Consider the following 14,767-nt stretch of genomic DNA (forward strand, 5'->3'; position numbering starts at 1 on the left):
TAGTTTATCAAAAACTCACTTTTTACGTCATTCGGCGCTGTGCCGGTTTTGTCGCGGATCTTTGATTAGTCATAACTTCTTCGTTATAACTCGGATTTCGACGAGGTTTTCGCCTAAATGTTTCTAACGAGATTATCTACAACTTTCAATAATAAAATTTTACTTATTTCAAAATTTATATTTTTGCTAAATTTTCATTATTTGGCTATTAATTGGAATCTCATAAGACTTCCAATATTTTATGAGTGATTCTAAACATAGTTTTACTTCATTTCTAGTAAAAACTATCTGTTAGAACTCAACACTCAATTTTATTCACTTTTAATAATAACAATACACAATTTCAGAATGTGTATGTTACAATTTAGTTCAATCGGATTTTGGTCATTTAGAAAAAAAACTAACTATTTAAAAGTTAAAGTTAACAACAGAATGATCATTCGTATAATTTTTGAAACCATATGACCAACGGCGTCATGTTTTTTCATAGAAGTCCTCAAAATACAATATTTTACAAACAATGGTTAATTATGAAATTTTGTAATTTTTTTGGAACAGATGAGTTAATATATGAAATTTTGTCATTTTTTCCATGCGTATGTCAACAACAAGAATAACAACAATTTCATTCACGGCTTGATTATTAACGACTCCTAGAATACAAATGTGGCAGCAATTAAAAAATGAAGCGTTTGCTTTCTATCAGAAGAAGTTCTAGGAATGATGGCCTTCCAGACCAAAACTTATTAGCAGTAACTTTAATAGGCTTGATTCCACTGCTAGCTCTAGAAATGATGAACCTTTTACTTCTGAAGAAATCAAGATTGTTGTATGGGCATGTGGAGGTGATAAGGCACCCGGTCCGGATGGATTCACCTTCGATTTTTATTAAAAAATATTGGGATGTATTAAAGGGGGGTATTATGGAATTCGTTAAACACTTTAAGAAGTACGGAAAGCTAGAGCGGGGGTGTAATTCGTCTTTTATCACTCTAGTCCCAAAGATGAAAGACCCACTACATCTGGGAGATTATAGACCAATTAGTTTAATTGGATGTCTATACAACATAATCTCCAAGAGTTTAGCCAACAGGATTAAAGGGGTGATTGACAAGAATATTGGTGAAGTCCAAACAACATATGTGAAAGGACGTAACATTCTCGATAAATCTCTAATTGTTAATGAATTGTGTGCATGGGCTAAGAAGGTGAAGAAACAAGTCCTATTGTTTAAGGTGGACCTCGAGAAATCTTCTGACTCTATAAACTGGGAATACCTTAAATCAATTCTTATTCAAATGGGGTATGGAGATAAACGACGTATGTAGATTAGAGGGTGCCTTCAAACATCTAGACTATCGGTAGTCATCAACGACTCCCCAATGGTAGAATTCGAAATGGAAAAGGGAGTGAAGCAGGGTGACCTGCTCTCACCATTCCTATTTATAATATCAATGGAAGGGCTTAACATTACGATGAAAACGACTTGTCAGAAGGGTATTTTCCATGGAATAAAAATACTACATTCGGAAATGATGATCTCACACCTGTTTTACATTGATGACGTTGTATTTGTAGGCGAGTGGAGTCAAGATAGCATTAGGAACTTATCAAGGGTGTTGAGGTGCTTTCAGGTGGCTTTAGGTTTGAAAGTTAATTTCAACAAATCTAGGATATTCGGTATCGGAGTTGATATACCGGATGTCACTCGTTGGGTTGCGCCATTGGGTCGTCAACCAACTTCTTTGCCTTTCACATACCTTGGGGTTCCTGTGGGCTCAAACATGAAGTTAAAGAAGCATTGGAAGCCCATAATTGATCGATTCTATGCGAAATTACCTCTATGGAAATCAAAAACACTATCCTTTGGAGGAAGGTTAACCCTAGCTGAGGCACTTCTTGGTAGCCTACCATCTTATTTTTTTCTCTTTATTTATGGCACCGGTGGGAGTTATAGATGTTCTTGAAAAATTCTGAAGACAATTCTTATGGGGTGGGAGCGATAACAAGCATAATATACCTTGGGTAGCTTGGGAAAAAGTCGTTGCACCAAAGGATAAACAAGGTCTGGGTTTAGGCTCTCTTAGGGCCTTTAACCTATCGTTGATAGTCAAATGGTGGTGGGTATTAAAAACGAACAACTCAACTTTATGGAGTCGAGTAATTATGGGTATTCATAACCTACACAACAAACCTGCTAATTGCTTATCTAAGAAAACTATTCCATGTGTTTGGAACAATAGGGCGGAGGTAATGAATGATATAAAAAGGGTTGGAATCAACTTTCAAGACATTTTAAAGAAACATGTGAAAAATGGTAATGACACTATCTTTTGGATAGATGGGTGGTGTGAAGGTGAGCCCGTTAAAAATAGATTCCCAAAACTGTATCTATTGGAAAGACGGAAAACATGTAGGGTTAACCAAAGGATACAAGTGGCGGGTCAAACATGGGATTGGAGATCGCCCCTGCATCTGATGAACAGGTTCACAGTCTCCACACAGGTTACTAGCTACCATAGGCGATTTCCAACCATCTGCAGAAACTTATGTATGGAAATGTCCCATATCGAATGATGGTATCTATGATGCAGATACTCTCAGATTAAAGATTAATAATATAGAACCAACGAATAATGAAGTAATCATCTCATAGATTCACGACGTTCCAATAAAGGTTACACATTTTATTTGGAGAACTAATCTAGGGCGTATCCCAACCAATATGGCGTTAAAGAGAAGAGGAGTGCCAGTTGCAAACGTCACATGCTCATAATGCCTACTTGAGGATGAAGGTATTGGGCACATTCTGATCCAATGCCTTGTGACGGTTACGATATGGGAGTGGGTATTTTAATGGTGTGACATTCATGCTCTACAATTTCAAACCATTTGAGATCTTATCAGTTTCTTAAAAATACGGGGAAGATGTTCGAGAAGGAGAAACAATCTAATTAGTGTATGTTATGGTGTAGTATGGCTATTATGGAAATCAAGTTGTGATTGGGTGTTTAAGAACATACTTACTCCTCACTCTAAGATAATGGATAGTGCAAAGTCTCTAGTGTTTACTTGGCTTAAACATAGAAGATCAAATTGTCACTATAAGTGGGCTGAATGGTGTATTTGCCCACTGAAATGTTTGTAATAGTTTTAGTACAAGTTGTAATCCTCTTTCTTGATTGCTCTCATGACCCCGTCTAGTAACTTGCTAGACGGTGGACCTTAATAATATTTGTCGGTTCTAAAACAAAAAAAATCTATCGATTAACTTTTCAGTTAAAATGTTAGTTTTCAATTGAGTGGAGTCAAAATCTCCATAATAAAGCTCTTCTACGCATACAAAAACAAAATATGTGGGTGTGAAGTGTTAAGTTTTCAAAGCCGAGGGGGCTCTTAAACCCCAAATAATCAACTCCCGCTATGATGCACGCTCTTTCTTCGTCTCTCTCCCGCTCAAGCTAGGGTTTTTGCGCTACCCTCTCTGATCTGCAGCTAAGCTACCATTCGCGTAAGTTAAGGTATTAAGTTATGGATCGTACGGTTTCTCACTCGTTTCGTTAGAATCTTAATTTCATCCTATGCAGTTTTTCAATCGTAACTCGAAGGAAAATATTTGTACTCTTTTAACCCAATTTAGTATCAGCAAATGTATTTTAGGCTACGTTACTGCAATCGATGATGTAGGATGCTTTCAATATGCTAATCAAAACACTGATGTGGCCTATGTATTGGAGAATGTTTGCTAATTGTGTATTTGTTCCTCTTAAATGTCAACAGATCATACACAACGATTGGACGTGACGATGCCTCGGTTAGATTTTCTAATTTTCTTCTGTTTTTTGTTTCTTCCTAGTATTGAATTCGATATATTATGGCTATCATGAGTGTAATGACTTGAACTCCCCAATTTGGTTGAATTATACAGGTATTACTGTGACTATTGTGACACTTACTTGACGCATGATTCTGTAATTCCTCTTTCATCCCCTCTCCATCTATTTCATCTTAATGTTGATATTGATTCCATTGTAATTTGTAATTATGTTTTCATATGGTATGTATTCCATTGTAATTTGTAATTATGTTTTCATATGGTATGTATTTGCTATATGGAGTAGTGGTATTACTTATGAATCAGGGATTACTATGCCTCCATGAGTGGGGGTGGGATTTTGCTTTATTTTGGTCTGGAATGGTGGTTGAAAAGTTACCAAGAGAAGAGGATGAGGATCCATTTTTCATTTCATTCAAGTTTGATATACTGTCTAGGTTGATGGATCATGCCCAAAGTGTTGATGGGCGAACAAAATCCATTTGAATCCATTTCTATTTAACTGCTATGAATAGTTTTCTTACAGTGATGTGATTGACATTTTTTTTTTCCTTTTTCTTCAGCCTTCTGTAAGGAAGCAGCACAATGCAGGGTACAAACACAAGGTACTGTTGTTCTGTGTAATCTGAAAAATTCTACTACAAGTTTATAAGATTTGTCTCTAACATGAACATGGGTGTATATGATATACAGGCAAATGTTCGAATCTACTATCAGCAATATGAAGCACAACAAAATCAATATTTGATCGACCAAAAGGTGAAGGAGCATCTTGGACAAGCTGCTGCATATCAGCAAGTTGGTGCTGCTTACAATCAACTGAGGCCTCGTCTTCCTATTCCAATGATGCCAATTCCTGGGAATCCGCAGATGCCAATGAACCCATCATTAATCCCTGGAATGAGGCCACTTGCCCCTTTGCCCAGACCCATGCCTGGTACTCTTCTACCCAAATCCTAATCATGCATCCTCTTCAAGTGTTATGTTGTGACTAACTTTTTTATTTTCTTTTGATCTGCCAGGATATCCTGGGATGCCTCCAATGTTCTCACCACCGGGCACATCTTCCATGCCCGGTCAGGTCAATCCGTCAATGCCCGGTCAGGTCAACCCGTCCATGCCTGGTCCCGGTCAGGTCAACAATGGTATGCCAAGGCCAATAACAATGAATGCTCCAGGGAGCTCGGGAACCCCAACCCCAACCCCTGCTTCAGGTGCACCCCCAATGTTTAACCCAAACATGTATCAACCCAACCTGAATGCACCGCCATCTGGAGGTTTTGAGACTTCAAATGCCCCTGCGCAATCTCAGGAAGCTGACCATTGATCTCTTTACAATTTACAAAACACTGTTGTGTCTTTTTTTTTTTTTGTATGAATCCTGTCTTCTCTAATACCAGCTATATTCTTCAATATTTTAGAATTCACCTTGTATGAAATGCCTCATTGAATTTACACTTCGTATTTCTCAGTATTTTGAAGGTGAAAAGATGGTAGCAAGCAGTTATTGCATGAATTTTAGACCTAATATACCGCAAGCACTTTCTTTTTTTGTACAAAGAAAGCATTTGACAAACGTATTTTTGTGTTTTTCTTACTATATAACTAGAACGATGTATTGCTGTATTGGTTTTTTTTTTCTTTAGTTTTTTAATTTTATATAAAGGTGGAAGACAAATGACGAATGGGCAACAAACTGTTCTGTTAACCCCTATCGGATGGTAAAACCTGAATGATATAAAGATGTGTTGGGTTTACAACTTTACATATACACTTTCTCATTTTTGGTCACTTTGAATGATGAGGCTTTTAAAATAGCATATCCCATAGTGAAATCTTAATCTTTCAAGCCTGCAACTGAAACCTATTAGATCCACAATATGCATGTTTCCTTCCTATTCATCCGTCCAAATAATAAAGTATGTTGCTATTTGGTTATTAAAAATGCCAAAATTCAAGATAAATGTCATAATTTGGTGCAAAATACGTGTAGCACAAAAGCATGTGTATTAAATTTGTAAAAAGTAAAAGTGAAGGGACTATTTGAGTAATTGATTTAAACTTGGTGAGAACTGAGAAGAGAGGATAAGGCAATTCAAGTTATTGAATCTCCCAGTTTTACAACAGTGACGCTGTTTCTCTTTCCGGACTCTGACCTGAACCTAGGGCCGACGTGAAAAATGGTGATAGCGGTTGCGTCTTGCTGGTTTAATGCGTTAGCCTCCACCAGCACTACTCGCTATACAGTCTCTTCCCAACGGTTGTTCTCCGCGTCGCAAATACCGGCTACTCGTTTAGTCATTCCGAAAGCTGTTAGTCAGAGTCAAAATCCGAGGAAGAGAACTCCCAAGGAACATACTCACAAATCGTCACCTGAGGTATATTAAGTAATTGAACATCGTGAGCTCATTAGTAACGTATGTGTAAATTCAGTTTGAGTTTTTTTAATGTAACTTATTGTTGTTCCAGTTAGTTCAGTTGTCATGGTGGTCAGGTCACAGGCGGTCTATTATTCGTTGGTTTTTAGTTTATAGAATTTTCTTTTTGCTGATTAAACCTTTTTCATCATTTGAACAAGATTCATAGCTGCTTGGGATTTTTTGAGCGATCGGATTTTGTTTTTCTTCCTCAAAAGAACCTTGTGTGATATAGCCAATTCAAGAACACATTGCCCTTAGTTATATATGCTTCTTATAGTGACTTGCTTGTAGAGCATGCTTATTTATTTGTTTGGTGTATTTTAATCCAGAAAGAAGCTAATTCTCAAAAAATTTCAAGAAGATCAAGAGATGAAAGAAAATATTCAGATGCTGACAATCGCAGTGGTATTAAAAAAACAGAGAAACCTCAATCAACAGCTTTCAAGTCATTTGGTACACAGAGAAAAAGTGCTAAAGGTTTTATGGGTAACTTGACGGATCAACAGGTATTGAGAAATTTTATTCCATTTCATAATTCGATACTTTTCCTTCTACTGATAATGTAGGGAACCACATTTAGTAGTCAAGGGGACATCGTCATCATCCAAGGGTCAACTGTTTGACCCCTTATCTGTAAAACGATCCCTAATTTACTTTTCTTTCCAGGCTGAGACTGCTAAAATTCAAGATGCTGCCTTTCTTAATGCTGTTGTGAAGGTAAGTCTAACTATTTTAAACCAAACTCTTCAGTCTTCACAAATATTAACACCCTATCATTTTGTCTATAAATTCTTATATTATGCTTCTGCATCTAATTAAATAGATTTTTTTTTTAACCTGAGAAAGATACTAAGGATATCTTAGATCTTATAGTGTGGCTTTATGCCAACACCCTTGTAGCTCTCATTGCTCACCATGGTCAGTTAAAACTGTTTGTTTCTTTATTTCCTTCAGGTTTATTGCACTCATACTGCACCTGATTACTCTCTTCCTTGGCAAAAGCAAAGGCAGTTTACAAGTACAGGAAGGCATGTATTGATCCCTATACCTTCCTAGAGAGAAAAATAAAACTTGTATTATTATTTCCTATGTCCACAGTAAAATGATTGTTTGTCATTGTTGATGCAGTGCTTTCATGATCGGTGATGGAAAGCTTTTGACAAATGCTCACTGTGTGGAACACAACACACAAGTAAGTTTTTACACTTACACTGTTTATTTCTGTATGACTGTATCATGTCAATCATCAGTGGAGCTTTGTTGCATTCTGTTTGTTGATTTCACTGAAGAGGCCAATGTTAATCTAATAATATAATAATATTGCAGGTCAAAGTCAAGAGAAGGGGTGATGATACCAAGTATGTGGCTAAGGTATACTTTAAAATTGAATTCTCGTAATTCTTTGGCATCAAATCAACATTGTTTTTATTATTAACAAATATTTGTACTTGACAGGTTTTAGCTAAAGGTATGGAATGTGACATAGCTTTGCTTTCAGTGGAAAATGAGAAATTCTGGAAAGGAGCCGAACCACTTCAGTTTGGCCATTTGCCTCGTCTTCAGGTTAATATCCCTGTCCACTTCCCACCTGCTATAAATAGCAAAAAAAAATTGATTTATGCATTTTGCATTTTCCTCAACAGGATGCAGTTACTGTTGTAGGGTATCCGCTTGGAGGAGACACCATTTCAGTGACCAAAGGTGTTGTATCTCGAATCGAGGTTTGTTCACTTTCTCAAATTCTAGTCTGGGTTCTAACTGTGTATAAAAGTAAAGTAATAGACTAATAGTGTTGGTTTGTAACTGACAGGTTACATCCTATGCTCATGGATCAGCTGAACTGTTGGGCATTCAAATTGATGCAGCAATTAACCCTGGTATGCACATCATGTGTCAGCTCATATTTTACTAATGTCATGTCATGTCATGTTTCTTCCTGCTGTAACCACTGCTTATACCAGCCATTTTGTAGGTAATAGCGGTGGTCCTGCTTTTAATGATCAGGGGGAATGCATCGGTGTGGCATTTCAGGTAACTAACTAACTAACTAACACTGTAATATTTATGATCTTCTTCTTCTTCTGAAATGAATGGAATGGTATTTTTAGGTGTACAGGTCTGATGATGTTGAGAACATTGGGTATGTAATTCCAACAACGGTTGTGTCTCACTTTCTGGATGACTATGAGAGAAACGGGAAGTACACTGGTGAGAGAATAATGTATATTGAATTCAATCAAACATATTCATACGCTGTTGTTAGTTACATTAACTAATCGGACTGATTTGATGAATATACATTGTTTCAGGTTTCCCTTCCCTTGGAATATTATTGCAAAAATTAGAGAATCCAGCTTTACGTGCGTGCTTGAAAGTGCCATCTAATGAGGGTGTTCTTGTCCGCCGTGTGGAACCCACTTCCGGTGCCAGCAATGTTTTGAAGGAGGTATTATTTTATTTTCTGGTTTACAAATGAATAAAGAGATGCTCAACTCAACATACTTCATTATGTATATGTGAATATATTTATTTACAGTTTTTGTTATTTTTGTAGGGGGATGTGATTGTAAGCTTTGATGGTGTAGATGTTGGATCAGAAGGGACAGTTCCATTCCGATCAACCGAACGCATTGCATTCCGCTACCTCATTAGTCAAAAGTAAAGCCTTTAACCATTTATTGTTGTCATATTTACCAGTGATTTTTTCTTTTTTAAAAAAAATTGTAATTATCATTATATCCCTACCAACCTCACATGCAATGCAGGTTCACTGGTGATACGGCAGAGGTTGGTATCATCAGAGCAGGGGATTTCATGAAAGTCAAAACCGCTATGAATCCACGAGTTCATTTGGTAGGATTTGAACAAATTCACCTTCTAATATGAAAATATTTTTTACTTGTAAATATTGAGTTATTGAGTGTGTATGTATGTGTATAGGTACCATATCATATTGAAGGTGGTCAGCCATCATACTTGATAGTAGCTGGCTTAGTTTTTACTCCTTTGTCAGAACCTTTGATAGAGTAAGACTATCATTCCCTTCCTTTCATTAGTTTTTATTTGCTAATGCTTTTATCTTTTATCCTGACAGTGAGGAATGCGAAGACAGCATAGGGGTAAAAAGAAAAAAGAAATTTGATTACTTTTTTTATTAAACACACAAGCTGGTTGGTTGGTTGGTTTAGAGTTTAGAAGTTGATGATTTGTGGTTTGTGTTTCTTTTTAGCTGAAACTATTGACAAAGGCACGGTATTCCATGGCAAGGTTCAAAGGAGAACAGATAGTGATCTTGTCACAGGTAGGTATTAAATATGATTTATGAATATAAAACCTTTCTTCAAATGGTATTTGAATGTTTTGACCATGTAATGTTAATGTATTCAACTTACTTAGGTATTAGCAAATGAGGTTAACATTGGGTACGAGGATATGAGCAATGAACAGGTATGTATGTATGCATGTATTTTATAAATTAGTATCAGAAATATTAAGTTTGTTTTGTTGTGTAAAATGATTGGACAGGTTCTGAAGTTCAATGGAACCCGAATAAAGAACATTCATCATCTTGCTCATCTTATTGACTGTGAGTAGAGTTGATTCTGATTCTCTGTAAAGAAAGAAATTTTTTTTGAATATAATTTATGGAAAATGTTGGTTGGCAGCATGCAGGGAGAAGTACTTGATATTCGAATTCGAAGACAATTATCTTGCTGTATTAGAGCGAGAGGCTTCATCAGCTGCATCATCATGCATTCTTAAAGATTATGGTATTCCATCCGAGAGATCTAGCGATCTTCTGGAGCCATACGTGGACCCCATTGGCATTGGCATTGGCATCGGAGAAAACCAAGTGATGGATGACAATGATCTTGGTGTTGGTGACACACCACCCATCACAAATTCAGAGTTTGGTTCTGATGGGCTTCAGTGGGCTTAGCTTAATTAACAACTTGTAGTTGTAAACACACTCAGTCAGCCATTTTTTTTAGGCTTAGGCAGTTAGGCACCAGCAGCAACTGGGTTAAGTCAAAGTTTGAAATACGGGAACTTATTTTTACTGCCTGCAAAGAGGAGAGAGATACAAGGAAGTTGCAGCAAGCAGCGAATGGACAATTCAATACATGATGGTAAGCAAGCAAAACCATTTGTTGTACTTGTAGCTGTAGTTGTAGTTGTGTCATTATCTCATTATTTCATCATTTATAGGGAAACACCCAAAGTTTAATAAGTTCATTTTCAACATTATTTATTATGGAAAATAAAATCAAAATTATAGGTTACATTTTAAGTCTAATTCACCAGGGATTGTAAGCTTTTTCTGTTCCCACAAAAAATATTTGAAAAAAAAATATGATAAGTTGATTCAGATGTTATTCAGAATTTTTACCATTTTGATCCTGCTATAGGGTTATTGGTCGCTGAGTTGCCATGTTTTGTCTACCTTGACTTTTTTTTTTCTTCTCAGAAGTTGGTATTTAATATGTAATTTAGGACAATATACAGAAAAGCCAACATATTTTGGCAATATTTTTTGTGTTTTATGTCATATTTGGGATGGAATTCGTCATATCATAGGCCAAAACAATTTGTGTTCCTTTTGAAACCTTGAGTTCCACCATCACAATCACTGTAAGAAACCAAATACATGATGAACTCAAATCCAAAGTTACAAACTTGATTAACAGAAATACAGAATGACCAAATCAAAAATAAAAAAATCAAAAGTTTGCTCCTGAAAAAATAGGTCTTCAGATATCAGATGAAAGAACACAAACAAAGTTATGAGATTATGACCACAGAGACACATAAATGACAAAAAGAGGTACGAAATTAGGAATCTGCTAGCTGTGCCGCCTAAAAAATTGGGATTTCGGAATGCTGAAAAAAGTCCTTCCTTTGGTGATCAATTTTGGACAATTCTTGTTTTCTTTCTCTGTTTGTTTGTACCTTAAATCTTTTGTGCTGTATTGCTTGTTTGTTTTATAACTGTTTCCTATCAGACACAATTATTGTGTTTCTTTATCTTTTCGTACTTAAACCAGTTTTTGGGTGGTTTAGTGGTAAAAAGACTTTTTAGATAAAACATTCTAAAGTAACAGCACACATGCTAACTACTGGGTGATGTATTGTATCTACGCCGATGATTCATAATCAATTTTTTTGGTCCTTATTTACATTTTTAGTTGGTTGTCCTTGAAGATTTGAGTTCAAACTTAAATTTTAAGACCCAAGGTTGCTCAAATGCATATGAATACTTACAAAAATCATATCATTTTTTTTAAATAAAATTAGATTGTTATTTTGAAAATATATATTTTTAATCATATTTAATATGTTTGTTTATAAAATGAAAACAACCAAGTGGTTTTTTTAACTCGACCAGTTATGTCGATAGAAACGATTTGGATTTTTGAATTGAGTTTGTTTACTTTTTCCTTTCTCTACTATCTACAATAGAATAAACACATATACTACACGCTACACACGTTCATATAGCATCTTGGATCAGTGTAGTTCTTCTCTGAAAAAAGTTTTATATTTCCCCTAGCCATAGATTAACCACACATGTAATAGCATGTAGGAGGTCTTTGGCTATAGCTAAACATTTTCCACAAAGAGCATCTAAAATGTATTGAGCCCTCAACCCATCTCTCCCACACGAAGTTCTTTTAGGGAATGATTTAATGCCCCCAAGGACATTGTCAATATCCACCACAAGGGAAGGTACTAAACATATGATACTCGACATGGATGGTGGTGGCTTGTGTGGATACTTATCCTCCAATGCCTTCGTGGTAGCATCCTCGTATGGAGCAACCCCCGAGGAACATACTACTTTCACTGCTACCGTGAAATGACCATCTGCCACCTTACGATAAGGGTGACAAATCGGGCCATCGTGTCGTGTTTTTGTTTGACACGACACGACACGACACAACAAGGTTTTATGTAGCACGAACACGACACAACACGAACCTATCTTACTAATAAGAAAGTGGCTGCTAGTTGTAGCGCCCCTTTATAAAAATAATATTCTTCTGTGAGACTCCATCCAACCAAATCTTTCGTGTTTTTTTAACTAACACGAAAACGAACCGATTAAAAAACGACAAACACGACACGACAAATATAACATAATGAAAAAATTAGTTTATTTAATTAATATTTAATCATACATAACACGAAAAACACGACAAACACGGAAAACACGACAAATAAATGCTAAATCGTGTCAATTTCGTGTCGAATTTTAAACACGAACACGACACGACACGACACGACATCGTGTTTTTTACACTTAACATGAACACGAATTCGAATTTCAGTTTCGTCCCAATTTTGTTTCGTGTCGTGTCAACAATTGCCACCCCTACCTTACGAAGACATTGTCTGACGTTGGGTGTCGCCTCATGTTCTATTCTCCTGAATATACTCTTTTTTTTGCCTGGTTGCTCCAGCCTTGCGTTGTCAACCAAGTTTTTAACAAGCTTGGCTATACCATCTTTTGTACCCCAAGTAGCTAATGCGCTTAATATGTTATGATGTTGAAAGGACTTCCTGTTCCTATACTTGCATTCTTGCCTATTCTTGGGCCTGAACACCTGAAGAGTACATCTAGGAAGAATTAACAATGTAACCCACGCTTCAACGGATCTGGGATGAGCAACCACGTTGGAAAGGCCTGCATTCAAAGCCTGCGAGAAAGCCATACGACAATTAAGAGGGATGCTTTTGACTGTGGTGATAGGTAGCTTAAACACAAGATCAAGGAGTTGAGTATCCAACACCAACCCCTCATTGAGGTCGGCCTCCGGTTAATTGGGTGACGACTTTTGAATACCAACAATATGTCCGCTCATGTCATCAACATTGCCATTAAATTTAACAAGACCATTTGAGTGGCGACACGAGTGACTTAGGGCACGTAGACTCATACAATCCCTACATATCCATTGACCAAACTCCTTCAATGTTGCTACCACTGACATAAACAGTCCCAAGTCGAAAGAAATATCCTTTCGCAATACAACTATACGCTCATCCGTAGGGAGGTGCAAGCTCTTGATATAAGAAATCATACGAGAAATCCCCTTACCACCTACTTCACCGTTCGGGCAGCAATGAAACCCCCGAAAGGACACGGCCAAGTTCCGCTCGCATATGTATGAGAAGACGCTATAAACACACAAATAAATCTTATAAGCCTCAAGAGGAGGTTTGAAATGAGAAGCAGAAATCCAAAGTAAAATGTGACACTCCAACAAAATGTTGAAGTGCACAATGTAAAACCACACCAGGAAGAGACTCTACATCTTCTTGAGTCCTAAAATGGATTCAACACTTAAAAAAACTCATTTAGACATCACATTTTATCGAACACCTAGTGCGCAGAAAAAAAGAGTTTTGATTTGCACCAATGAGGCTTGAGAATTTAACCAATCTTCAAGCTTGATGATAGTAATATTGATTATCTAAATGAATGAAAAACTGAGAGCAGTTCCAATCCCAGATTAAAAAACCCCTTCAACAAACACGCCCAAAAAAGTGTATATTTTTACTCATTGACATTGTTAGAAATAATTAATATGAAAACATGATATATTAAGAATAAAACATATTTTTGATGAGTTGTTAATCTTCAAAGAAGAGAATGAGAAAGAGAAGCTTACTTCTTTCATTGATTGATTTTTTTAACTATTAATTGTATTTAATTATCATCGTACAACAAGTGAGATGACAAATGAGCAACAAACTGCACTGCTAAACCTTTTTGTATATTAAAACTAATTCTTTTAAAAACTACATCCATAGATCTAGGGGATATAACATTGTTACGTATGATCCGTTGTACTCTATTAAGAAAATTTACCATATCCGGCACGAGGAAACCAAATGTATCAAATGCAAATTGTATGAACACATGTAACACCGAAAATTTTTAAAATAATTTTTCACAATTTATAAAAACATTTCTCATTAATTTTTCATAAAAACATCAGGTTTAAATCTCAATTCACATTACACAAAATCCCAAGATCAATGTAAATATATCAAAGTCCCCTGCGTGTGTACAGATCAAGCCGGCGCCTTCCCACGGTCATCGCTAGTACCTGAAACAACAACACTAACACTGTAAGCACGAAGCTTAGTGAGTTCCCCAAAATACCACATAAACACATATTAGCCACTCGAGGCTATAACTCTATGGGTCCGTGCACCCAACTCTGTGAACCCTCAGGTTCTAACTCTAGGAACCTTCCGGTTCCAACTCTGTAATCATGCACAGCATAAATCACATAGAAATAATGCAGTACAACACATAACATACACATAACATACATACACTAACACATAACTCTGATTACCTACTCAAGGTAAAATATAGTGAGAAGACTCACCTCGCGGATCTCGATGACTCACAAATCCTGAATCCCTCGTGCCCGATCCTCCGAGCTATAATCCTCCTATAACATCATATGTCTCTAATTAACACTTTTTATCTCTAAGG

The 14,767-nt window shown here is 36.4% G+C and overlaps 3 protein-coding genes across 4 annotated transcripts; all 3 read left to right on the forward strand.

Annotated features, from left to right (window-relative positions):
- Positions 1–683: 683 nt before the first annotated feature.
- Positions 684–2,656, forward strand: LOC145051175 (uncharacterized). Its single transcript, XM_078999296.1, has 4 exons — positions 684–1,320; positions 1,579–1,876; positions 2,244–2,356; positions 2,487–2,656. The coding sequence occupies exons 1-4, from the start codon at positions 684–686 to the stop codon at positions 2,654–2,656; spliced, it is 1,218 nt and encodes a 405-aa protein (XP_078855422.1).
- A 722-nt stretch (positions 2,657–3,378) lies between these two features.
- Positions 3,379–5,309, forward strand: LOC145055702 (C2H2 and C2HC zinc fingers superfamily protein). Of its 2 annotated transcripts, none has more exons than XM_079004088.1 (6): positions 3,379–3,521; positions 3,781–3,814; positions 3,929–3,971; positions 4,399–4,440; positions 4,529–4,772; positions 4,858–5,309. In XM_079004088.1, exons 2-6 carry the CDS (start codon positions 3,807–3,809, stop codon positions 5,160–5,162), a joined length of 642 nt encoding a protein of 213 aa, XP_078860214.1. In that variant the 5' UTR covers positions 3,379–3,521; positions 3,781–3,806; the 3' UTR covers positions 5,163–5,309. The 2 variants fall into 2 exon arrangements, with proteins under 2 accessions (XP_078860214.1, XP_078860215.1); XM_079004089.1 differs by having other exon boundaries at positions 3,415–3,511.
- Positions 5,310–5,937: 628 nt separating this feature from the next.
- On the forward strand, positions 5,938–10,538 carry DEG2 (DEGP protease 2). Its single transcript, XM_079004090.1, has 20 exons — positions 5,938–6,213; positions 6,585–6,761; positions 6,922–6,972; positions 7,210–7,283; positions 7,384–7,447; positions 7,582–7,626; positions 7,711–7,818; positions 7,899–7,976; positions 8,066–8,132; positions 8,228–8,286; positions 8,364–8,463; positions 8,565–8,701; positions 8,810–8,913; positions 9,021–9,108; positions 9,196–9,281; positions 9,350–9,374; positions 9,485–9,556; positions 9,652–9,702; positions 9,781–9,841; positions 9,921–10,538. Exons 1-20 carry the CDS (start codon positions 6,016–6,018, stop codon positions 10,193–10,195), a joined length of 1,920 nt encoding a protein of 639 aa, XP_078860216.1. The 5' UTR covers positions 5,938–6,015; the 3' UTR covers positions 10,196–10,538.
- Positions 10,539–14,767: the final 4,229 nt, after the last annotated feature.

This window comes from Lactuca serriola, chromosome 5 (assembly GCF_051521515.1).
Source record: "Lactuca serriola cultivar US96UC23 chromosome 5, Lser_US96UC23_V15, whole genome shotgun sequence".
Taxonomy (NCBI): Eukaryota; Viridiplantae; Streptophyta; class Magnoliopsida; order Asterales; family Asteraceae; genus Lactuca; species Lactuca serriola.